The sequence below is a fragment of the Fringilla coelebs genome (assembly GCF_963513975.1).
Source record: "Fringilla coelebs genome assembly, chromosome: 2".
Lineage (NCBI taxonomy): Eukaryota > Metazoa > Chordata > Aves > Passeriformes > Fringillidae > Fringilla > Fringilla coelebs.
The window spans coordinates 49,183,075-49,208,730 of NC_140029.1; the positions used below are offsets into that span (position 1 = coordinate 49,183,075).

At 38.3% G+C, this 25,656-nt stretch overlaps 1 protein-coding gene across 11 annotated transcripts in view; it reads left to right on the top strand.

Moving 5' to 3' along the window:
* The window catches only part of MYCBP2 (MYC binding protein 2), a 173,311-nt gene that overhangs the window by 8,477 nt on the left and 139,178 nt on the right, over positions 1–25,656 (top strand). For all 11 annotated transcript variants that reach the window (XM_084226535.1, XM_084226539.1, XM_084226540.1 and 8 more), the window contains exons 2-3: positions 14,919–14,994; positions 22,765–22,980. In XM_084226535.1, the coding sequence (XP_084082661.1) occupies positions 14,919–14,994; positions 22,765–22,980 (292 nt within the window). The remainder of the gene's footprint in view (positions 1–14,918; positions 14,995–22,764; positions 22,981–25,656) is intronic.

Genomic DNA, 25,656 nt, shown 5'->3' on the forward strand with positions numbered 1-25,656 from the left:
ACAGATATTCCTTGACTTCATGTAGCATATTTGCTAAACTGAAATTCTGCTGATATGATTCTGTGTAAGATAGCTTTGTGTATACACTTTAATTTTGGTGGTTGTGTTTAGATAGGAGAGTGGCCAAAGGTGAAGATCTTGTCATCTTTGCTGTGGTTGAATGACTTTCCAAATAAAAAAAAAAAAGTCCTGGAAGTGCTTAAGGATAAGTACTTTCATCTGCATTGACAAACTTGAGGAATAAGTGTTTTCTTGCATGTGTTCTTGCAGATCTAATTTCATACACAGCATTGAAGTGAATAATGAAAAATCAGATAATTACAGAAAAGAAACTCCAATTGTCAGTGGTTGTGCTGAGAGCCGTTCTCTTTATGTGGAGAACACTTTGGAGGCATGCTTTCTTTTAAGTTGCTTTTTTTAATCTGAGACAGATTTATGCTGTTTTGGAAACCTTTCCAGTTACAAAAGGGATCAGATACTATTTTGCACTTTTGTCATGGTCAAATGAAAATCAGTTGCATTTTACTTGTGCAGTTGGGTTTTAATTTCATTTTTAGAACCTGTAGCATTTGTTTCTGTCATTATTGGAGAGGCCTTAGGGTATTCCAGCAGCTGGAATAATTCTTAAGCCACTAGAGTTCTGGCTTTCAGAAAAATGGTAGTTGTTAAGAAAGTTATTGTCATCGCAAAATAGTCCTCAGTTATGAAATTAAAGTAATGATTAAATAGATATGCGATTTCAGCTCACCAACAATAGCACATAAAAATCCCAACTGGAAAATCAATGAGTAGGATGGCCTTTTTTTTCTTCTGTTCTGACTTTTTTTAACCTTTTCTTTTCAGATGCCTTAGAAGCCCAGAGTAAACCTGTCCTACTACTCTGCCTATGTTTTCCTCTAAGCCTGTGGTAATTGGATTGCAGCTGATGTTCCTTACCCTGATTTACGGATTTAGGGGACAGGATTTTGATGATTTTTCCATTTGTAGATATACTGCTTAAGCCCTGACTTTCCTTTTATTATTGGCATGGATGAAAATTCACGTCAGAATGCTTGATTAATTATTTAAAGATAGTGTGTAAGCTGGTAATGGCTTGGAGAGCATACACTTGGCTCTTTGAATGACAGTTGACTTATTGTCCATTTCACTAAAAATGTTAAATTTTAGGCTTACTAAATAAAAACACCAATAACTTTAAATATTTGAGGTTATCTGAGATAATACCATCAGCAATCAAAAAAAACCAAAGTTTTTATTATGTAGGGAAAATATTGGTTGTGCTCTCAGTGCTGTTTTGAGGTCCACCTATTAAGCTGAACAGTTTCCTGCTCTAATGATTCTGACAGCTGAATTCCTTAAAAATCTACAGGCCTTGGTGAAAAATAACTGTAGGCAATCTACAGATACAGGCTGGCGGAGCAGTGGATGTGCTGTACCTCAACTTGAGTAAGGCTTTTGACACTGCTTCCCACAGTGTGCACACACTGACAGTGGATGGGTTACATAAGTGGGTAGTGAAGTAGATTGAGAACTGGCTGAGTGACTGGGCCTAGAGATTTGTGGTCTGTGACACTCCAGCCAGAGTCAAGTTGTCAGTCATGTACCCTAGAAGCTGATACTGGGGCAAGTGCTGCCTAGCATCTTCAGTAATGGCCTGAATGCTGGGACACTGTCCCCCCAGCAAGTTCCTCATATACCGCATGGTTGTGTTTGTGTTCAGAGGGATGCGGCCAGGCTGGAGATCTGGGCTGGGATTTTAAAGTGCAACAAGGGGAATTGCAGAATCCTGCATCAGAGATGAAATAACACTGGGGGGCTGACTAGCTGGGAGACAGCTCTGCAGAGAAGTAGCTTGATGTACTAGTTGGCAACCATCTGTGTGCCAGTAATGCACTGCCATGGCAAAGGTGGCAGACAGCCTCCTTGGCTGTGTTAGGAAGAGTGTTGCCAGCTGGTTGAAGGAGGTGCTCTCTGCTTTCTCCTCTCTGGTGAGGCTGCATCTGGCATGTCCAGTTCTGAGCTTCCCAGTAGAGGAGATACTGCAAAGAGTTAAGTGCAGGGTCATGTTGGTGAGTAAGGATCTGGAGCCTTTCTTCAGTAAGGAAAGGCTGAGAGGGCTGGGACTATTAGCCTGGAGAAGAGAAGGTTCAGGAGTGATTTTGTTTATGCAGCGAGGGAATGAAGAAGGGAGAGCCGGATGCTTCTCAGTAGTGTATACCACCCTGACATGGCACTGGTGTGGCACAAATAAAAATTCACAAAATTCCAGTGCATTCCAAGAAAGCAATTCTTCACTATGAGAAAGGTCAAGCATCAGTAGGTGTTGTCCAGAGAGGTTTATATCTCCTTGGTAGTACTAAAAATGCCACTGCACGTGGTAGTGGGCACCTTACTGTCTCTGACACTGCTTGATCAGGGTTTGACAGAATCAGACACAGAATCATAGGTTCAGTTTGGAAGTGACCTCTGGTCCACCCTTCTGGTCAAAGAGAGCCATCTGGAGCCACTTGCCAGATGGCTTTGAATATGGATGGAGACTCCACAGCCTTGCTTGCAACCAGCGCTCAGTCACCCTCACAGTAAAAAAAAAAAAAGTTACCTTAACAGTCCCTTCTAACCTGAATGATGTGATTCTGTAGTCCTTAAGAAAATAGACCAGAAGGACATAGGATCAATGTGAAGTTCATTTGTCCTCTGAAAAGATGTGTCACAGGGAACAAACATGGTACTGAGCAATCAGATCTTCCAGCAGAGCTGTGTTTTAAGATGATTGTTGTTGTGGTACTCGAAACAGAATCATTAAATAGTTTAGGTTGGAAAAGACCTTTAATATCACTGGGTTCACTTCTAACCCAGCACTGCCAAGTCCACCACTAAACTGTGTTCCTGAGAGCTGCATCTACACACCTATTATATAGCTCTCATGGTGGTGATTCTACCACTCCCAGGGCAGTGTGTTCCAGTTCTTGAAAACCCTTGTGCTGAACAATTTTCCTCCAATACCCAGTCTAAACCTTCCCTTGCCCAGCTTGAGGCTGTTTCCTCTTGTCTTTTGCTGGTTACTTGAGAAAAGAGACTGACCCCCACCTGGCTACAACCTTTTTTCAGAGAGCTGTGTGAAGGAATAAGGTCTCCCCTGAGCCTCTCTTTCTCCAGGCTGAACAACCCCAGCTATCTCAGCCCTTCCTCATAAGACTTTTTTTTCCAGACACATAAGCAGCTTTTCTGCTTTTCTCTGGGCACATTCCAGCACTTTTTGGTGTGAGGAGTCCAAAACTGAACACAGGATTCAAGGTGTGACCTTAACAGTGTCAGGGGTGACACTTAAGGGTGTACCTTAACAGTACAGGGGGTGATCACTGCTCTGGCCCTGCTGGCCGCACTATTTCTCATACAGGCCAAGATGTCATTGGCCTTCTTGGCCACCTGGGCACTCTGCTGGCTCATGTTCAGTAGCTGTCAACCAGCAGCCCCACGCCCTTTTCTGTTGGGCAGCTTTCCAGCCCTTTCCCCAGCCTGTAGTGCTGCAAGTGGTTGTCAAGACCCAAGTGCAGGATCCAGCACTTGGCCTTGTTGAACCTCACCCATTTGGCCTCAGCCCAGCAAAGAGTCTCCCTCCCAAGCCATGAGCCACCAGTTTTTCCAAAGACATGTTGTGAGAAATAGTGTCCAAAGGTTTTATAAAGGGCAGGTAGACAACATTCACAACCTTTCCCTCTTCCACTAAGTGGGGCACCTGGTCAAAGAAGGAGATCAGGTTGGTCAAGCAGGACCTACTTTTCATAAACCCATGTTGGCAGCCCTGGTGACCTGGTTGTCCTGTATGTGCCATGTGATGGTACTCAGTACCATCTGCTCCATGGCCTTCCCCAGCACTGAGGTCAGGCTCACAGGGCTTTAGTTCCTTCCCTGAATTCTCCTTCCAGAATTTCTTGTAATTGGGTGGCACATGCAGCGACCTTCAGTCAAGTGGAACCTCTCTGGTTAGGCAGAGCTGCTGGTAAGTGATGGTGGAAAGTGGTTCAGTGAGCACTTCTGCCAGCTCCTGCAGTACTCTTTGGTGGATCTCACCTGGCTCTGTAAACCTGTGTGTGTTTAAGTGGTGTAGCAAGTCACTGATCATTTCCCCTTGGATGATGAGTGCTGAATACCCTGAGAACACAACTAGACTGACAGAGAAGGGATTAAGTACTTCCATATTGTCCTCATTTTCCTCATCCTTTATGGGATGGAGATTGTCCTCACCCTTATTTTTGTTGCAAAGATGTTTTTAGAAACATGTATCAAATCTTCATGCTTTAGCTTGATAGGAGTAAAGGAAATGTGAGAAGAACTGAAAAGGTTCACTTGCAGTTTCAGATAAGACAAAGCAGCATATTTGTTCAAGCATTCTTGTAGGAAGAACTGCATGGTAACAAAATACAAATGTAAGTAATTTATTATTTAGAGTATTTTTGAATTTAGGGTGTTTTGTGTGTTGAAATCTTGCTGGGTGTTGTCTAGTGGCAGGTAGTGTCCAGTTTGGAAATATTACTACAAAAATCTTAGCTTTTCTCTCTATGGGCTTCCATTTTTTTTTTTCCTTTTGGGAGCAAATATATTCAAACTGTAACAACAGGCAAAAATATGGTTTGTGTGCTAACTGTCTTGCAGCTGAGCTACTTGGGCTGTGATTTTGGCAGGAGCAGTATCTTATTTTCCTTTCCAGCCTGCAACTGTGCAAAGAGAAAGGGAAGGTCAAGCAACTGCTTCATGGAGGTATTTTTCATGAAGTATTCTACAAAGCAATAGTTCTCTTTTCAGTTACATAATGAAATCCAACGTTACTAACCAGACTTTGCATAAAGCATTTTTTTCCTCAGGTGTTGTGTGGATTTCATTGCCAAATAAAAGTGAAAAGATTTAGTGCATTTATTTCTTCAGAAATCAGTATTCTTGGGATTTTTCTGTTTGTGATTTGAAAAATTTTGGATCCGTTTGTGATGTAAGTATATGGTATAGTATACACTTGGTGCATGTTTATTTCATAAAGCTTGCCAATACTTAGTTTGGCATTACACTGAGTGTTTATATATTTGCATGATAGGCATTTGTTTGCTAGCTTTCAGTTTATGCATGTATTTTGTTCCTTGTCAGCTGTTTTATGGCAAGTCCTTTTGGAAATTTGATAGGTATTACTATAGTTGATATGAAAAATGAAGCATTAAAAAGCTCTTGGAGCTATTGTTTGTAAGCAGACATTTTCTTTATCAAGGCAGGAGCAGGTTGGGGGTTTTGAGTGATATTTATTTTCCTTCTTTATTCTCGCAGCCTACTGACACTGTCCCTTTCCATGGTTAAAGGTGTTGTGGATGTTCCAGCAGTAGCTTGAAGGATAACCATATTGGCTACTTAGTTATCAATGGAAGGTATCTGCAAGGAAGGAAAGTTCAGTTGCAGGGTGCTACAACAACTTCTAAATGTCATGGAACATTTGCTGGCTCCTCTTGGCTTGCACCACTTTGACACTAATTGGTAGATCTGTGTTGGTGTGAGTTAGAGAAATACGAAAGTGAGGACAGAATCAGATGCTTGGTATAGGCTGGGCCTAACATTAGAGCCATTTTCTGAGCGTGTCCCATTTTACAGTTAAAGATGCAATGTTAAAGCGCATACCTTAAAGCGATTCATTCTGTATGCCAGCTTTGTAGAAGGTGTATAGCATTTTGTTTAGGTGAATTGTTTACTTTGGGTTACTTTATGGGGCTTTTTGTAAGGCTGATTTTAATTACAGATGCTAGAATTCTTGGCAGCTGAAATAACAGTACTGAGAGATAACATTGAGCTAGAAGAAATAAAAGTATTTTGTTTGCAAGGACACAGTACATACCTAAATATGGGAGATGTTGTAAGTAGAGGCTCTTAGAAGAAGTAGTTGCTTTGAAAAAAAGTAACTGTCCAGTTCGCAGAAATAAGACTGCTGAACACTGAAGCTTATGTGCATGTGGAGAGGTACCAAAATAGGGAGTATGCAAGCAATAACTCCAATATGTTTTACAGCAAGGTTTGTTGCTTGCTTTTTTCACATGGTATCTCTTCATCTCCTTGCCAGCATGCAGCCTCTATGTAGTTTTATTGATACTCAGCTCTCTGGTCATAAAATCTCTTCTCTGTCTATAGGTTAGGCTATTGAAGCTCTGCCCACTTGCTTTGTTCTGTTTCTTATCAATGTCAACTCCTTCATGTGAGCAGGTGCTTGTATGTTCCAGGCTTCTCTTGAACAACTTCTTTTCTTTGTTCCCCTTTGGCTGTTTGCCAGATGCTTCTCAGTTGTTGACAACAAAATCGGGATGGCCTTTAAAAAGTAAGATGGTCCCACAATTTTGAGATCTCCTCAGATCTTCTGAGCAGACTTGGTAACCATATTTTCTGTAATATTCCCTTTCCTTTATTTTGAAGCTCTTATAGTTGAACTTCTGTGGCAATGAGATGTGTGTATAGTAAGTTTCTTGCTGACAAGTGAACTGATATTTATTAGCTGTAGTTCTCTGTGTTTGGTATTATGTTGCCTTGAAGCTCAATTACAAATTTAAGAACCGTTTTGGAGCAATTCAGAGAATGGAGTAAATAGCCTGGGAAATAAGGAAGTCCAGCAGAGGCTGCAGTTGCTTTTAAGTTGCTTTTCATAACAGTATTGTTCTTTGTGTGATAAAGTGCCAGATAGATTAAGGTTTTTTCCCTTCTCTTCTGTAAACAAGTAAAAATGCACATTGTTGTATTTTATCAGAAGAATACTTTCTGGTTTTCTGTACAACAGGAAAGTCTGATGCAGGTCTGGTGTGTCTTGTTATAGCAGATGAATGAGTATACCAGAGCTCTTACTCCAGCCTTGGGCCCGCACCTGGAAGCGTGCACTCAAGAAGTGGGCCCAGGGGAATCTCAAAAGGTTTATCAAGGCCAAGTGCAAGGTGCTTCACCTGGGTTGGGACAGCCCTCACTATTAACATTGGCTGGGGGATGAATGGATGGAGTAGCCCCCCACAAAGAAAGATTTGGGGGTGCTGGTGGGTGAGAGGCTGGACGTGATCCAGGTAAATCCCTGTTACGGGAAGGACATGGACTTGTTGGAGTCCAAGGGAGGGCCCCCAAGATGTTTAGAGGGCTGGAGCACCTCTCCTGTGGGGAAAGGCTGAGAGAATTGGGATTGTTCAGCCTGCAAAAGGGAAAGCTTTGGAGTGACTTAATTGGGACCTCTCAGGTACTTTATGTTTCTGTGATTTTCAGTCAGGTGTAAGTAAGATAAAGCAACATCTGTTGCTCCTGTTGTGTCATTGTCCAGACTGTATCCTTCCTCAACTAGAATTTTTAGGTTTGTTGCTTTCAGCCTGATGATTTGGTTGCCTCTGTTCTAGATAGAACAACTGTAAAGTAGATTTAAAACTACACAGGAGCCCACCCTGGAGAGATGCTGTGGAATGGCTGTCGAGGGGGAAGCCTGTGAGAACAGGTAGTAGCTGCTGCTCTGCATCTGGATCTGTCCTAGGTCCTGAACTGTATAGTCTCTCTCTGACAATTTCAGAGTTGGAACTGAGATTGTAGGTGAAAAAGTTAACAGAGGATGCAAAACTGTAGAAGATAAGATATAGTTAAGATTGTAAATGTTTAGTTTCAGAAATCCCACTACAAAACCAGTAAGCAAAGATGTAAAACCAGCAATGAATAAAAGGTACCTCATGAGAGATTCCACACATTCTATAAAATTATAAAGTGATTGTGATTCAGAAGTAGTCATGCTACTGCTGGAATGTTTCAGAATTTTATTTAATATTGTGATAGATTATTTTCTGTAGGAAACTTGAAGAAATTCTTGACCTTTTCTTTGTATTCAGCATTTTCCCCCCCACTGTTTTCTGGAAAAGGACTGGTTACTATGAGAGAATGGTGAAATTAGATGGTAATGATGTACATGAGTTATGACTTAGGCTCAACTGAGACTGCTTAATTGTCAGAAGACTCATTTTTCCTCAGACTTTAAAAAAAAACAAGCCAATTGTGGAAAAAGAGAAAAATAAACTGATTTTTCTGTAATGAAGATATGAAAAATAACATTTAATTGCCATAAAGACAATTTTAAAAATACCTCAAAAAGAGTTCTCTTAGTAGGATTTCAGAGGACATTGGTGGTGGTGTGATCATTGACAGTGTTAATCTCTCCAGGGAAAAGAGATGTTGGGAAGGCAGGGGAATTCAACTCGAATCATAGAATATGCTGTGTTGGAAGGGACCCTCAAGGATCCATGTCCACTTCCTGGCCCTGCACAGGACCATACTCCAGAGTCACATGATGTGCCTGAGGGCATTGTCCAAAAACTCCTTGCACTGTCAGGCTTGGTGCTGTGACCACTTCCCTGGGGAGCCTGTTTCAGTGCTCAGCCACCCTTTTGGATGAACCACACTTTCCTGATATCCAGCCTAAACTTCACTGACTCAGCTTTGTGCTATTTCCTCAGGTCTTCTCCTGATCACCAGAGTGAAGAGATGTGTAGCTGCTCCTCCTCTTCCCCTCATGAGCAAGTTGTAACTGCAGTGAGGTCTCCCCTCAGTCTCCTCCAGGCTGAGCAGTGACCTCAGCTGCTCCTTATGCAGCTTCCCCTCCAGACCCTTCACCGTAGTCCTGGCCCTCCTTTGGGTGCTAACAGCTTAAATGTCTTTCTTACATCGTAGTGCCCAAAACTGCCCCCAGCACGCGAGGTGAGGCCACCCCAGTGCAGAGCAGAGGGAACAATCCCCTCCCTTGCCTGGCTGGTGATGCTGGGCCTGATGCACCCCAGGACAGGGTTGGCCCTCCTGGCTACGGGGGCACTGCTGACTCACAATCAGCCTGTCATTCACCAGGACCCTTGGTTCTCTGATAGACCAGGAAATGGAAATACTGACCTTTTGGGGTTCTTTCCAGACACTTTTTACTGATGCTAGAGTACCTTCCATTTGACAAATTAGGTTTTTGTTTTCCAGGTGACGTGCTGTGTGCACAAACTTTTTTTTAAAAAAGTCTTGTTAAAGATTCTGTACAGTGCCCATGTTGGTTCATGTGCACAGAGCAGCTCTTGATTGTTGCATATAAGCATATTCTCTTTCATGCCCTTCTTAAAGGACCTGTGGGTGTTGGTTGTGTCCAAGAAAGTGTGGATCAATTCAAGTGACTGGATTGTCTTAATGCAGGCATATATTTTAAGTGTGATAAGGTAGTTTTCATCCCTCATTCTCTTGTTAGCTTTGTGTACTATTGTGGGTTTGATTATGCTGACTAATTCCCATAGAAATTGCTCCTATGCCTGATTTTGATGTCTGTTTGCTGATCCAGATGGTGAACAGATGAAAAGCTCAGTATGTCTCTACTTGGAAGCATAATCAGAAACATGGCGTGACACCAGGAGAAATGCAAAACTCAGAATGAGAAAAAATACGTTCTTTCCACAATGCAGAAGTATGTTTATTGTACAGTCAAATTTTACTTCTTTTTAAAAGCAAATGATGAAGATCACAGAATAGTTGAAATTAGAAGGGGCTTCTGGAGACTGTCAAGCACTCAAAGTAGGATCAACCAGAGCAGGTTGCTGTGAACATTGTCCAATTGCATTTTCAGTATCTTCAAGGAAGGAGAATGTGTAGCCTCTCAGGGCAACCTCTTCCAATCTTTGACCATTTTTACAGTTCTTAGGTGTAATTGGAACTTTGTCTATTAATTTCTTTTTCTCCATTGTCTCTTGGCCTGTCAGTGGATATTGCTTAGAAGAATAAGTTTCCATCATGTTTGCTCTCTCCCATCAGATGGAGGTGGAGATATTCACATGGAGGCTTATTCCACCCCTACACTCCCAGGTTTTCTCTTTTCACAGCTAAACAATCTCTGCTTGCTCGGTTTCTCCTCATATGACAGAATCTCCAGTTTTTTAACCATCTTAGTGGCCTTTCTCAGGACTCAATCCAGTAAACAAGTGTTTCTTGTTCTGGGGCACCCAGAGCTTGCAGTGGTATTCCAGATATAATGTTGCAAGTTGTGTATAGAACATGAGTCAGCTCCCCCAGACTGCTGCTATTGGAGAGCTCTTCTGCTCTCTTCTCCCCAGGGAACTGTATCCTGTGGATTCTTCAAAGAAGACTGATGAACAACAGGCTGTTCTTGACTGATGAGGTCTGTTCTTAGGAAGTCTAGGGTTGTGATGCTGCTTTTGTCTTGCTCCCTTCTTTCAGGTTCCTGAACGTCACCTGCACTACCACTGCATCCAGTAAAATGAACTTGTGATGAAACACCTTCAAACTTGATGATGACTACATGATAAGTGTATCACTCCTCACTACATGATGAGTGATAATGTCTTGCTGTTGTGATCTCCTTGACAATCTGAGTTTGGGCTGTTCAGCAGCAAATGCTTCCTTCATCTTGTCTAACCAAGCTGATCACCAGCAGCAGTAGTTCACCTAATGGAGGAAATAAAATAATTGTTTGATACCACAAAACTGTTTCATTTTCAATGTTTACTGAGTGGCTTCTGCCTTGTAAGCAAATTTGCACGAGCCCTTGAATCCTTAAGCTAACTGTGTTGAGTTAGCACTTATGGAAACAGAGTAACAGAATATGTTTGTCATTTGTTTGAGCACAGCAACTCTTGGCTAGACCTGTCCTGTCAGCAGTATACTTCTTCCCAAAGATGGGTAGCCCTTGAACCAGAGCAAGTGAGTTTAGACAAATGCACTGAGTTAAGTGAAAGTCTTAAAAAATTGAACATGTGTTAGCATGTGGTTTACTAAATTCACAAATTTTTCATAAGTGTACTCAAAGATTCAACAGCAGGACTGTGTCTAATACTGTACTAGGTACCGTAGTCTTTGGTACCACGTTTCAGAAGCGAAGGTTTTAGGTCAGACAGCACTTAAATAAGGCTTTTGTTGTTCCTTTTCTGCCTCAGTGGCAGAGACGGAATAATATTTTTTCCACTCATTATACATGCGCTTTGTATAACATATAGTCTAGAAGGTCTTATGCAGGTGTAACACTGACATAATGTTAGTCCATGTTGAGTAATTCAGTAACAACATTGAGGGGAGGAGCACACACTCAACATGTAAAGCTTCCCTCTCAAATTTAAGCTTATCGATTACAGTTCAAGACTGTTGCACCTCAAGGGAAGATGCTCTGTTTGCATTTCTTCATCTCTTTTAAACAGTAAGAGCAACGGTGTGGAGACACTGAACAATGTTCTTCTAATAATGTATCAAATAGTCCACATACTAGCTATTGCTACTTCTGGTTTAGAACAAATAAACTAAAGCATGCCTTTACTCCTCCTGCTACAGGTGCTACAAGCCTGATTAGAAGTTGCAATCATGTAATTTAAACAGCCATTTCACCTATTTTAAATTGTCAAGCCACTGGTTATTGCCCACCTTCCCCCTTCCCCTCCTTTTTTTTTATTTCTGTCTTTGATTTGAGGCAATTATTTCATATTCCATGGTTGAAGATTTTTGGTATTTATTTTATTCTCAACAGATTTTTCTGTAAAGGCTGTAATAGCACCATTCACTCTCTGTCCATTTGCCACAAGTATTTTTTGTCAAGATGTCTTTATGTTCTGTGCTCATTTGACTTGCACTTGCTTTGTGGTCTAGTTCAAAACTTGGTCTCCAGTGTTATAATGTTTTGAAGCAGTTTGCAGAAAGCCTGCCTGAGATTTGCTGAAAATGAGTGTTTGTATTCTGTGAGCTAAATGGTATCAGCAACTGAGTTAGAAGTTGAAGACTAAAGACCTTTTGCCAGCGGAAGCTGATTGTCAGCGCAGAGTACCAAGACCTTTACAAATGACAGCTAGCAGCAGCTTACAATTGTTAACCAGCAATATAACTAATAATTTAGCTGAAAAATCCAGCTGAGCTATAACAGATCTTGGTAATCTTCAGGTAGTAGAGGAGTTGTGGTTATAATTAACACATGCGGTTTCCAACAGGAAATTGCTCATAATCTGCTTAATCTTGTTTTCCATGAATATATTTGCCCATGTTTTTCTGAATATCAAAGCATCTTAGTTTTTTGGTTTATGGTTTTAGTGTCTTTTTTTCTGAATGTTAAACCCATCTTAGTGTTATGGTATATAACAGTAGAACTGTGAACAATCATATGTATCTTTGTTACGTGCAGATACATTGTGAATATGTTAGTGTTATGCATAGTTATTGTAGGTTGCTCAGAACTATTTATAAAATTAGTGTGATGAGGTATTTTTTATTAATTAATTGCTTACTTGTTTTGAAGGTTGTTTGGAAATGGAAGAAAGTATACTTCCCAACTCCTTGAGGTTTCATTTTTAGAAAACACAGGGACATAATTGTGGATTCTTACTATGGCATTTCTATCCCAAGCTGTTTCCATGTAAAATTATTCAAGCCCAAAACTTGCTGAAGATAGACTGCCACAGTGGAGCAGTCAGACTGTGCTGCTGTTTTCAGCATCTTTAATGGTTATTGTATGAGGGAGATCTTAGCACCATCAGTAAACCCATTGCTGATCTTTCCTGTTTGCTAATTGGGAAAAACACTGTGTAGGTGTCATGACAAATGAAGGTAGTCTGCCAAATGGCAGAGGTTTTGTTACTATGGAAATGAGTCCAGTCCTGGGGGGAGGGAAAAGGCTTAATTTGGGGGTTTTTCAGATGTATGCGTAAACATGATGAAATACTTGCAAAAATTGCAGGGATTGGTCCAGTGAAATATTTACAAGATGAAAAAGTGTTTTTAATGTTTGCAGACTGTAACAAATTTGGAGAGTTTTCAAGGATTTTGGCAGGAAGGATTAAATTTGAAATGTTTTGGCAACTTGAATTAGTGTCTTTTAAAATAAAAAGAAAAAAAGCTATGCTTATCAAGTTGTCTGTGGTAAGTCCAAATCATACTGTGTTTAAAAGGCATAATTATTAGCACAGATAGAAAAAGAGTATTGGAAGCTCAATTTTGAGGTTTGCAGGGAAATGTTTTCATGGTAGTCTGGGTTAAATAGGTCTGCTGTGCCATATTGCTGTGGAGCTGCCATATAATACCTGGAATGCAGTTTAAATGTGACCTTGGAGGCATATGAGACATTTCTTCTTCCTCTTCCTAACAGCGAACAACAAGTATTGTTTTCAGCTTTGGTCAACATGGTTTATGTGTGGTATGGACTGTGAGAGCCCAGAAGATACTTTCATCAGGACTTTTAAACTGGAAGTTTCATAAAAGGTCATTAGGTCCGGAGCAGAAGATGGAGTGGCTACAGAATGGAAAGGGTTGTACTGTTCTTCATGTTTGACAGCAGAATAAGAGTTAACTGCATTAAATGATAATAAGGAAACATGTCTAATTAAAGAAAAACTAAATAGTGAGTTAGACTATGGAATTTGATAGCTGAAATTTGAGCAGTAAAGGTTATATGAAGGTTTTTTTTCCTTGCTTCTAAAATAGCTTGTATACTGTTACCTATTGAAACTTCACTGTGGGGGAACCTTGAGCAGTCATCATCATTCTCCTTGTAAGCTTTAACTTTTTGGGGATGGGAGGGAATTCATGCTCACTGCATCAGTTCTTTTAACTCCAGGATAATGGTGTTTGTTTCTTATAAGCAAAGTGGTGAGCTGGTTTGTTTCTGCAGGAAGTGTCTTGAGGAACATACCTTCCTCTTAATATAGGTCAAGAGGGGAAAAGTGGTAAAATTTATAGGAGGCAGCTTTCTTGGCATCCTCTGCAGGAATTCTTTGTTTGAGCTTATATTTTTGCTGCTGGCTGTTGGTCAGGCTTTAGTTTTTCCAGTTTTTAACTGCTGGACCATGAGGCCTTCTATATTCTTGAAGTCTGAATGCTATACAGTAACCACTATGCTTTTAGAACCACCGCATTTTTATTTAGAACAAAGTTGTTTGAATAAAGTATTAAGATTCTTCTGATTCTCAGTCTGTTACTGAAAATGCAACTTCTAACTGCCTGGGACTTTCAGATGTAATAGTTTTTTATTTTTCAACTAATCGGACCTGTGAGCTATTTGACTAAAATTTGTGGTACAGAGGAATGTTAGTAGCTTTTGCTTGAAGGTGAGCTGTATGCTGCATAGGTTACATATGACTTTTTAATTTTTTTTTTTTTGTAGAATTAATAATCTGAAAAAACTAGTTAAAAAACATGTATTTCAGAATAATCTCAGTGAGGGTGATGGAACAAGCATGTGTGCATATGGTGTCTTTCTTGTATGATTTTTTTTTTTCACCCCCGGGTAATAAAATGGAGGAGAAAAAGAGTGTGGTAGGAATGAGGTGTGGGCAGGAGAGGATTAAATGAGCTTAGAGAAATGTGTGTTAGCTAGATCTGTAAAGTAAAGGAATGGACATTAAGTCTGTAAAGTGAGGGTGGAAAAAGTCCAAACAAAAAGTAAAGAAACTGCAGTTTCTTCCATCAGTGAATCTTCTGCTAAATGTTATATTTTTAAAGCTTAAGTTTTGTCTTGGTAGGTTTGAATCTTTGTGTGATAAAGACTTCACAAGGCAATGTTCTCTACTAACAGGTTGTTTTACTGAGAATTGTCAATAATTCTAGCTTCTAGCATTGCTGTGGCACTAATGAACTTGTAATAGAAACAATAGGGCAAGACAATAGAAAGCTCAGGGACTTGTTTCTCTCCTGGCATATATTCTGCTTAAATTGATGAGAGTAAAGGTCCATAATTCAGTGGAACATTGCGAAAGCACAATTTTAAGTGCTTTGTATTCTGGTTTATAAAATTCTACCTGCGATTATTGCCTTTGCTTATGAGAAAAAAAATTCAGAGCGCTTCTGACATTTTTTTCCCTCTGTGCTTATTACCATGAGGTACAGAAGGGAGTTTATTTATTTTGTTCTCTTTCTTTTTTTCTCTTTTTCAGAAGTAAGAAACTTTTTAGCAAGAAAAAGTTGAAAAGAAAACAGAAGACTAAATTGAAAGTAAAAACACGCAACAAGGTAAGCCTGTAACTAACTTGATAAAGTCCTGACTCAAAAAATAAGAGTAACTTCAGTTGAGAGAAATGAAAGAACACCTAAGTGTGACTGACACTCTTCTAAACAATGTGTTTGTTTAGAAGAGTTAATAGTAGACCAGTATTGTCTATTTACTGTATCTTACGTGATTGTGATACCAATGTTAACCTTATTCAACTGCTTTTGGTGCTAATGTTCAACAGGAAGTAATGTGAACGGTGTTTTCAGTTCTCCAAGTGTAACTAAACATGTTTTTCTTAGAGGTAAATTTTGAGATCTGCATCTAGCAAACAGAGACTAGTGCCACAAAGAATTGGCCATATTGGCTAAAGGAGAAAGGGAGCATTCTAAGGACTGCAAAGTTACCTCTGAAAATTCCTCCATAATGGCAAATGTAATAAATTATACCTAAGCGTTTCTGTTAATGTTTTCTCCCCATGTAACCCCTGCCTCCAATCATTTTAAATGCATGGGAACCACACAGTGAACTTAATAAAAATGTTTACATCTTTATTCTGTAGAGAGACTAAATTTATGCAGAAGCAGTGCTATTTTAAAATACTGCTGTGCTGTATTCTTTATCTATTAGAGAACTATTATTTCTCTTGTTAAGCTACTGTCTTGAATGGATTTTCATGAGAGCTTGCCGCAGGTGTGAAGGCTGTGTAGTCAGTAAAGAGAAAACTCTGTTTTGGAATGGTTCTGAGGGACAGGACCACTGAAATATCCAGTGAAAACACTTTCTAGTCAGCTGAATGCCCTTATATACAAATGCACTGTAGAGCCACTTGGCCATCTTATCCCTATTTGCCAAACCTCATGTAGTTACTGTATCTCAAGACAGATGGCTTTGGGAGGGTGAAGCAAACCCTCTATCTATTCATTTGGTATTGACTTTTTGGAAATTTACCAGATTATTCTGCTTATCTCAAGTAGTGCAGCTTCCGACTATGGTATAGAAAGAGCTTATCTTCATTTCTGTTCTCAGCACTGTACAGTAAAATATTTGTGGTCCAAACTGAATTTCTCAGTCCTTTCCACAGTTGCTGTAAGAAGTTTTAGCTCTGTCCTCTCCATGACTTTATCAACCCACTGTCAACAAAGAAAACCAAGTTAGAAATTTGAAGAAATATCACAGAATGTAGTTAGTCTGTGTGTTCTGTCTGGTGACAGAAACTTGTGCTTTTAAAAAAAGATAACTCTTTGGCTTTGATCATTGTTACACTGTAAAGGGACCCTTGTCTATCTGGTTGATGGGATCGTAGTTTCACTGCCAAGTAGAAAGCTAAATACAGAATGGGTGTTGACAAGCTTAGCAGTTGAATGTAGTTCTGAAATTTAGTTGCATTGGAGAGATGGAGTGGCTGGATCCTTGTCCAAGACAATGTGAACATTTAGGTTAGTTTTTGTGAGTAGTTACGGATATGGCACTGATAATCTCCTCACCTCATCCCTATAGAAGGTTGTTCTCAAGATTTTTCTTGTGTTTAAGTCAGTTTCTTCTTAAAGCATTGAGATTCATATGTTTGAAAGTCATAATGGGTTTTTGTGGGTCTTTTACTGATGCCATTATCTAGACAGCGTCTGAGGCAGACCACGGCTGACCATTAGAACATTGGTCTTCATTCTGAGTGACTTGGGTACAGAAAGGCACTCCAGCTTATTTCAGCATGATAGCAAAAAATTGTCTATTTCCTGAAAAATGTAGCATAGAAGGGAAAGATAGAATCAGCTTCATATCTTGAGGTTATGAAACTGACAAAATGGAGTGATTTTGTTTATTAGTTTTTTGTAGTTGGTTTTTTTGTTGAAGGTTTTTTTTGGTTTTGTTTTTTATGTACTTTTCAATGCATCCCAATGCTTACCATGGCAGAATCAGCACAGTGATTAAATTTGCACTGGAATGTCTGAAAATGGATGTGTCTATTGTCAGGAAAATGTGAGCTTCCATTTGGAAGCTTTAAAATAGAGCAGGTTGAAAAGTCTTTCACTACCGGACATTCTGAACAGTAGAGTTTGTGTGTGTCGGTTTATTTTTTGAAGAAACAGGGTCTTTTAGTCTGAACTGAGATAGAAGCTTTCTCTTAATATATTTAGTAGAGGCAGAGAGGGCCTTAAAGGAAGAGTAAGATGAAGTGACCCAAAAATTTATTTATATCCTGTGCTTGCTAAGAATGGTTGAGTAATGGAAGAGGAGAGAAATTTAAAAGAGAAGCAATTGTTGAGGAAGTGGAAGAATAATATTTCCACCATTTAAGCATTAAATGTTAGAACATTTTAGGTATAAAACTAATTGGTGTTTAAACAGCTCAGTAGTTTGAGCCTTATTTTGTTTCTAAGGTGGGTCATGCTATGATCACTGGTCTTTAAACTATCAATAATTTTTGGGTTTGTGGTTTAGTATCTATTTTTTAAATGGAGGTATAAAAGATTTCTGTGTGGTGCAGTCTATTTTGGCTTTAGAAATTCACTGCTGACATGTCTTTTACATAGAAAACAAGTATCTGATTGTTAGACATGGGTGTAGCATCTTGGATTCCCTACCTGCCTCCTCCCCACTTTTTTTTTTCTTTTTGGCAAAGAATATCTCCAGAAAATTATAATATATATATATATTTCCCAACTCTATGAATAATGCTGCCAACCCTCCCTTCCCCCTTCAGACACCCTGGATCTTTTCCCCCTTTGCTGTTAATTCATGGAAGTGCTGCTTAGGACACTTGGATTAAGAGAGACTTACACAGAAGACCACAGTTCCCCACATTCTGTTTTCATAATGTTATTTGAAGAATACTGAAAAATTGGAGTCCACCAAACACAGCTTGTACTGGAAATGATTGGTGTCTACCTGTTTAGTTTATGCAGAAGTTTTAAGCTACGACTTTTTATCTTTCTACAAATGGGAGTAATAAAACTTTAAGGGGGAGGTTCATGTAGCAGACAAATTCATTGTAAGCTAATGAATACATGTATAAAACAGATTGGCCAGGATGAGTATTGTCTCATTAGAAACTCATGTAGCTTCTCAAATAATTTGGCATTGTTTTCAGTGGCTTTTGTATTTGGTCCTTCAACCTCAAGAGGGCATCCCTTTCTAAGAGATCTTTTGACTGTCTGAAAAAGAATTGGGTGAGCTTCTCTTCTCAGTGTTACACATGGATTAGATCAGATGGTTATTATAACCTGAACCATCTTTAACAGCAGATTAACTTTCCTCTCTTAGATTATAGTCTATTTCCATCATATTTAAGAATAAACCATTACCACAGTCATGTGATTCAAGAGGAAGAAAACAAATAGGTCAGAAAATAAGCTATGTATGGGTTTCATCTTTAGGGAGAACAGTTTCTTTATGTGTGAGATGTGTAAAGGAGACCGGAGGGTTTTGGTTTTTCCCACTGCTATCCTTGAGTGTACTGGAACATTACAAAAGGCTAAATGAGAAGAGCAATTAGGAGTAGGTTGCTCTTATCTTTTGAACCAAACCTGTGCTGTTTACCCTCTCCTACATAATTCATTCTTCTAGTTAGCAGGGACTATATGTTTACAAGGACAAACCAGGCATCAGAGTGTGAGCATCTGCACTTCGATCTCTCCCTCATAAGAGTCTTACTTTTCAGAAAATAAAAAGTAACACAAAAGAAATAAAATATTCATGTATTTAAACTGTCTTCACCAATGGTGGATATTTAAGTTTTACAATGTATGTTTCACCATGTATCTTCATTTGATAAGGTGCACATTTAATTTTCGGTGACACCAAGTCAAACAGCAAAGATGAAGATTTAGAACATCCCACTCTGTTACAACTCATATGAAAACTACTGAATCAAACAGCACAATTCTATTTTCCAGTCTGTAAGCTCTCTTCTTTTTATGTTTTCCAAGAAACCAGATGCTTTGGGAGGAAAGCTAATATAGAAGCTATCATCTCATCTTCTCATTAGGCCCTCTGGAAGCTGAGTTTGTTGTCAAATGAGCACTTTGGATTGCAATATTCCAGCAACCATTAAGAATTGGACATTCAGAGGCAGACAAAGTGATTGCTGCTCTTCACCTTATTCACAAGTGTCATGTGACTCTCAGTACTCTTAACACCATGAAAACAGGCTGTAAGGTGTTGTTTCTTTCTGAAATAATTTATCCTATAGCTCAAGAGCAGTCTGTTTGGATTATTAATAATTCTGGATCCGTGCAAAATCAATAAATTGCTTTAGTGAGTTCTTAGAAGTTGATTAACATTTTGGTTTAATATTCTGCTGTTTTTCTTGACAATGTAGATGTATTTTGTGCCAACATGAAATGCAATATCATTAAGAGAATTGTAAGTTAAAGTAGACTTTATTAGTTTGATAAAATAATTACTAAGTGAGGTTCTGTAGGTACAGGGATTGGTTATATTTTCATATTGATCTCTTCTACCTCAAAATCTGAGTCTGCAGCAAAATGGTATCGTGAGTCTCATAATATTGGGGAAGTTTTTATGATTGTGTAGAAGGTATTCATTAGCTGCAGAAAAGTAAACTTTCAGGTGATGATGGGATGAATTTAAATCCCAGTTTTCTGACTTGTTCAATGTGTCTGACCTTAGTGAAGTTAGGAATCTGTTATCTGGAAAGGAAGAACATTTGTTTCATATGGAAAAAGCTTCTGATGTCTGTTTTGAATACTTTCCTCTATCGCTGTTGAAGAAAAGAAAAAAACAAAAAAAGCTGCTCACTGAATGAGCATCTGCCTTAGAGGGGCAGAAAGTTTTACTGTTTTTTTTTTGTTGTTGTCAGCTCTGTTCTTGCCTTATGTAAAGGAAATCTAAGAATGTCATGTTTGTAGAACCTGCTTCTTATATGCATCCACTTTTGAACAGATGTTTGTTTTGAAGACCTAGCAACTATAAGTATTATAGTTAAACTCCTTAGACTTGAGCAAATCCATCACAAATCACATCAGTGTTTTTTACCTTATGATGAAGCTTCTGGAGGGTGTTGAGCTGTACTGAAGTCTCTGTAGGCAATTATATATGCAAGTATTGTTCATGCACTGTTGTAGAAAAGCAGAACACTGAAAACAGAGATAGAATAAAGTGCTTATTTGTTATTAGTTGTAAAGTATTGAGAATAAAGAGTTTAGTTCTGAAAATTAGTCAGCTTGTTATTAATAGGCAAGAAAACATATGTTGATTTTTATCTAGCACTGTAATGTCTAAAATTATCTCTGCTGGTGTAACAGTTTGGCCAGTCTGTTTCAAATGAGGCTATATGAGCTACAGACTGTAGGTGCTTCAGGATCAAAGACTTAGCTAAGCTGACAAGAAAGAATTGGAATGTAAACTCTTCACAGAAGTTACAAATTCCATTACAATTGGAATGGAAACTCTTCACAGAAGTTACAGTATTAATTAGATAAGTGAACTTTCAGATAATTACCTGGAGCCTCTGAAATACCTTTCTCTTCCTGTAACTGTCGGTAAAAAACTTTAGTAAACTAAGTTTACTGAGGAACTTAACCTGTGCCATTCAATGGAGCTAGCTTTAAAGCTGAAAGCTTGTACTATGTATTTGCCTAAACAGGAGCTGCAAAAACTTTTGGGGTCATGTGTATGGATGCTTGATGAACAGGAGAGTTACGTCTTACAACCATTCAGTTTTCTAGTGTCAAACTTCAAAGCATGTAGGAGCTCAATATCAGTGGGGTCAATCCAAATTTATTTTGATTCAGTTTGATACTGGAATAACATATGAGGTTGTGCCTTGGGTTCTTGCACTGATTAGTATTGTGGGATTTCTAACAAGAGCTTTACTATTTCAAAAATACTAATACTGAACAAGGACTAAACTTTGTCTTTCACTCCTTAATGGCAGAAGTTCTGCTGAGTTAAAGAAAAAAACCTGCCACACCTGAGTATGTGTATAGGGAACTTTTTCCAGCTTTTTTTTTTTCCTACTTCATTATCTTTATATTTTTGTGCTTACTGCTACCACTGATGCAGGTGAGAAAAATCAACACACAATGTGTTTGATAAAACAGGTTGCATAGTAAAACATTGTTTCTTAATTTTCTAGCTTGCAGTAACTTTAGTGCTAATGGAAAGGAAGGATAGGCAAATATATACCAGTACAGTCAGAATAATATTATAGTCAAAAACAGGGAATATGTGAACAATGAAATATTTTCAAATAATTTTGAATTTTTTTGTTGTTTTTTAACATACAGTGTTAAAAGGTCTTAGAGTCTTCTGTTGTTTCTGGTATTAATAAAAATGTATGTGCAGATAAAAGTGGTTTTGATGTAGAAAATTGTGGCAACCATATTGTAGCAAAAGGAATCACCCCATTAAAATATTACCTACTTCCCTGGTTCTCAAATTCCTTTTACGTCTTCTCTGCTAGTTTAGTGTTCTCCTTCCCATCACTGCTCTCAATGATCTGTTTCAAATCACTGTAGTATAATTCACTCTGTAATTTCATGCCAGGTGAATGTTGCAATGCACAGTATTAATACCCTATAAATAAAACAAAAATAAAGATAAAAAGCCTCCACTCTCACTGTGCCCTTCCTCCCCTTGTCCCTCAAGAATACAAGAATGAAACCAGAAATAACCTTGTGAAGTTAGTCATGACCGAGTCTGTCTGGCCTGTAATCCCCCCGCATTTTGCCTTGTATGCTCAAGCAAATTTGTCCTGCATTGTTAACCTGGGCCTTCTCTCCTGATATGGTCTTTGTGCCCCCTGTCTACAGCAAGCTCTTACAGAGAATTGCTTCCTTCTATATGCCTGAAGTCCAATTTTCAAAGCCTGTGCTGATACCAGCCTTGTCTTTGCTGGTATACAACCAAATGGAAAGTGTAACCCTGCCTGGGAATTAATTGTCGTGGAGTTTTGTTTTTTCAAGTCAGTCATAACTCCTCTCCCATCTTACTGTTTCAGACTGGGAAAGTCCAGGGCAGATATTTTCAAAAATGTTTTTTAAAAAATATTCTCTCTTACTATTTATCCAAGTCCAGTGACAGCCTCATGAAGGCTCCTTTGTGTCTTGGCCAAGGCTGACAATAATATACCAGTAGTATGTACCAAGGTGGGCCATGGTAGTGGTAATTTCTCAGAACAATTTCCCAGCTCATACTTTGTTGCTCAGGGCTTCTGAAAACAGAATGGTGTCCTGTTAAGCTGTAGGCCTTGATTTCTTTATTAAGTAATTAATCCATTAGGTTATTCTCAAAACTATTATCTGCAGCATCCTGACAGGAGTTTTTAAACTTGTCATCAGTTTTCATCTAATGAGAAAGCAAGCAGGTTGTCTTAATTTCTAGTATATGTTTAACAAACATCCTAAATTTTTAGTATTTACCAGCAGGTTAAAACTAACAACTAGATTCACAAAGCATGCATTTAAAAATTCAATTATAATTAAAACCTCGAAAACAGACTGCTGTTGAGGAGGTAAAGCTTGATTCTGCTATGCTTAGCACTGTGGCATAGGTTTGGACCATTTTGTAGCCTGAGTTGCTGTCATTTTTAGTCCGTGTTCTCATTAAGTTATGAGAGGTAGAGGCTAAAGCTCAACAGAATCTACTGAAATGTTTTCTTCCTTTCTTCCCTGCCTGAAAAAGACCTGGTATTTCAGCAGGAAAGTTGTCTCTAGTTTGGAAATAATTTGGACTGTCAAAATTGAGACTGTTGAGATTATTTATATTTAGCAAAGCGTGAAACTTTACTAAACCAATAAACTAGAATTAAAACTGATCTTGTTTTTCAGACTGAAAGCCTAGAGAGTACAATAACCATACCAGATATCAGATTGCATAGCAATCCTTCAGCTTTTAATGTTTACTGCAATGTCCGCCATTGTGTGTTGGAGTGGCAGAAGAAGGAAGCATCTGTGTCTTTGGCCTCAAAGAACAGTGTCCAGAGTGGGGATTCAGACAGTGATGAAGAAGAGGAGCCCAAAGAGCCACCTATTAAACTTCCAAAGGCAAGTAACTGATACCACTTAAAGTATGCCACGTATGTCATGTAAGGTTGGTATAGTCTTTTTGGGGATTAAAGAGCAACAGTATAAGTCAGCTGCTTAGGACACTGCTGTAGTTTTTATCTGTAGTCCATCTACTTCAGAATCATTTAATGAAGTAGGATGATATATGTACCTGCCCAAATTAAAGTCAATTAAATGTCAGGTAAACACTCAAGTTGCACTCCTTTTAAAGTGTGGGTACTTGAACACCTACTGCCTCAAAAATCTACACAGAAATTAGGCAAATAAGACAGCTCTTACATCTCTGAGGGGCTACCATCTCATAATGGTAAAGGGTGCTTTTTTTTGCTTTAACCTCCAAAAGGAATAAGTCTTTCTAATAATGGAAATAATTTGGTGGAATGCTTCCTAAGATGTTTTGCTGGGTATGCATGTCGTTGCAGTAACTGTCAGTTATTTTTTCCCTTTTTTGGGTTTAGTGCCCTTAGTGGTACTGACAGCTCCAGATTCTAATCCATGTTAAGATTTTGATGGTATAGTTGAACTATAGTTTTACTATTAACTGCTTCTATGCTTATAGTAGGATTGATGGTAGAAAGTCAGAAATGAAGGACTTAAATAAAGGACTTAAATGATTTTTTTTCTTATTTTTTTCAATTTGTTGGTTCACTTGTTTTTTTACTATGTATTACAAAGCTATGCATTTAGTTTTGTTCATTGCTACCTTATCAATGCTATGGAAGGTGCTTTTTTTTGTTCTTCTGAATCTAAAAAGCATATTCAGATTAACTTCCCTTGTATGTATTTGGCCTAAAACCAGTACAAATGCTGAATTAGAAAAGGTGGTTGCAGCTGTGGTTATATAGAATATTTGAGTGTCTTAGAAAATTAGGATTTTATAGATGATTGCATTTAGGTGTTATCTGAGGGGTGAAGTTGGCACTCCAGAAAATAGTGGTGGGGAATTGCAGAGAAGCATAACCATGTCAGCCAGCTGAAATTTCATGATTGATGATTGCAATATGTGGTCACTAGAAATAAAGTCAGCATTGTTTATGAACTGTATCTGAGTACTTATGGATTGTATCAAATGAATCAGCTTGTGGTGGTAGATGCTTAATTTTAAGTAAAAGGCAATGTAGCTACTAGCATTTATGGAAGATGGAATGATGTTTCAAAAAGATGTTGAAATTAAAAGAGGTTCCAAGAAGGAGGAGATTTATCAGTGATATGGACAGAAGACTTGAATGTGGAAACAAAAGCATTGGTATTGTGTTGGACAGTTAATTGCAAAGATGGTGGCTTAGAAAAAATGATAGGGAACTGTAGGTAACAAACTTCTCTCAAAATAGAAGACTGTTGAGATTTTTGTTGCATTCAGTACAGCAAATATAAAATTGGTGAAAATCAGTATGTTTTCACACTGTTAATTTTTAGTAAAGAATCTACAAAATATCAAAATTGAGAATTCTTGGTTCAAAAATATGTTTAGATGGCTGATACAACCTCAGTATTTTTCATAACTATCTAGGTAATACAAGGTTGTTTAGGTCACTTGGAGGTAACAATCTGACTTGCATTCATGCTTTTGAAAAAAGCATCTGCTTGGAGCTGTCCCACATGCAGTAAATCTTCTAGGGACTGACTGTGTAAATGTCTTGCTATTCTGGATGCAGATATCTTGTCTCATGATAATGAACAATATTGTGTAGGGCTTAGTTTGTTAACTGTAAAGAAGAAAGTTATGATAAAGTTTCTAAGGTTTACAATATTTACCAGGCAAATTTCTGATAGTAATTGTTAGTTTATTTAAAAAAATACTGATGTAATTTGATTTTGACAGTGAAGTCAAAGATGAGAAAGAAAAGTGTGGCTAGGGTTGTGCTCTTACAGATTCTCCAAAGTGTAGTCCTTGGTGTGTTGGTGGTTTTTTGTTTGAGAGTAAGTTGAAAACATTCTACATTTTTGTAGCTTAAGATGACTTCAAGTGTTCTATTTTTCTTTCAGCTCTTAAACTTGAGGAAGTCAGGTTTGTTAAAGCCTTTAAGTAGAATGTATTTTGGAATCAGAAGTTGTTCTATGCAATTTCTGTAATAAGACTGAGAATTGTTGTTTTTAACCTGAAGAGACAGACTTTGCTGCTCTTCAGAAACTAGCTCAACAAAAAAATTGTGTTTTGGTTTTGTTCAGATAGTTTAGTAACTTGCTTTGATAGCTTTATATTTTTGGTTTCTCAGAAAATACTTGCCTCTGTTGGACATACTTGTTTGCTACCTTATTTATTTAGTATCTTAGCTAATGGTGAATGGAGTAGGTTCAGTTCTATTGATGAGATTTGCAATTTACAGAGTAAAGGAGGGGTATTTCCCACACCTTTCACCCTCACACACACAGACACCCCTGCCTCCCCCCAAGATTTTAAACTTAAGGCTGAGTAATGAATGATCCACAAAAGCCCTGTACTAAAAGGGACAAATACTGGATTAAAGTGATTTAGGTGGAATTAACTGAGCTAAATATTCTTTGTTCCTGCACTGGCATACATTTTGTTAATAACCTTAAGCAAAAATTTAAATTTTTAAGTTGTAGAAAAAAATAAAAGATAAATAATTACTTCCTTTAGGGACTGACTTTACACATTTTAAAATTCATTAGGATAATGTTACCTTTATAAAT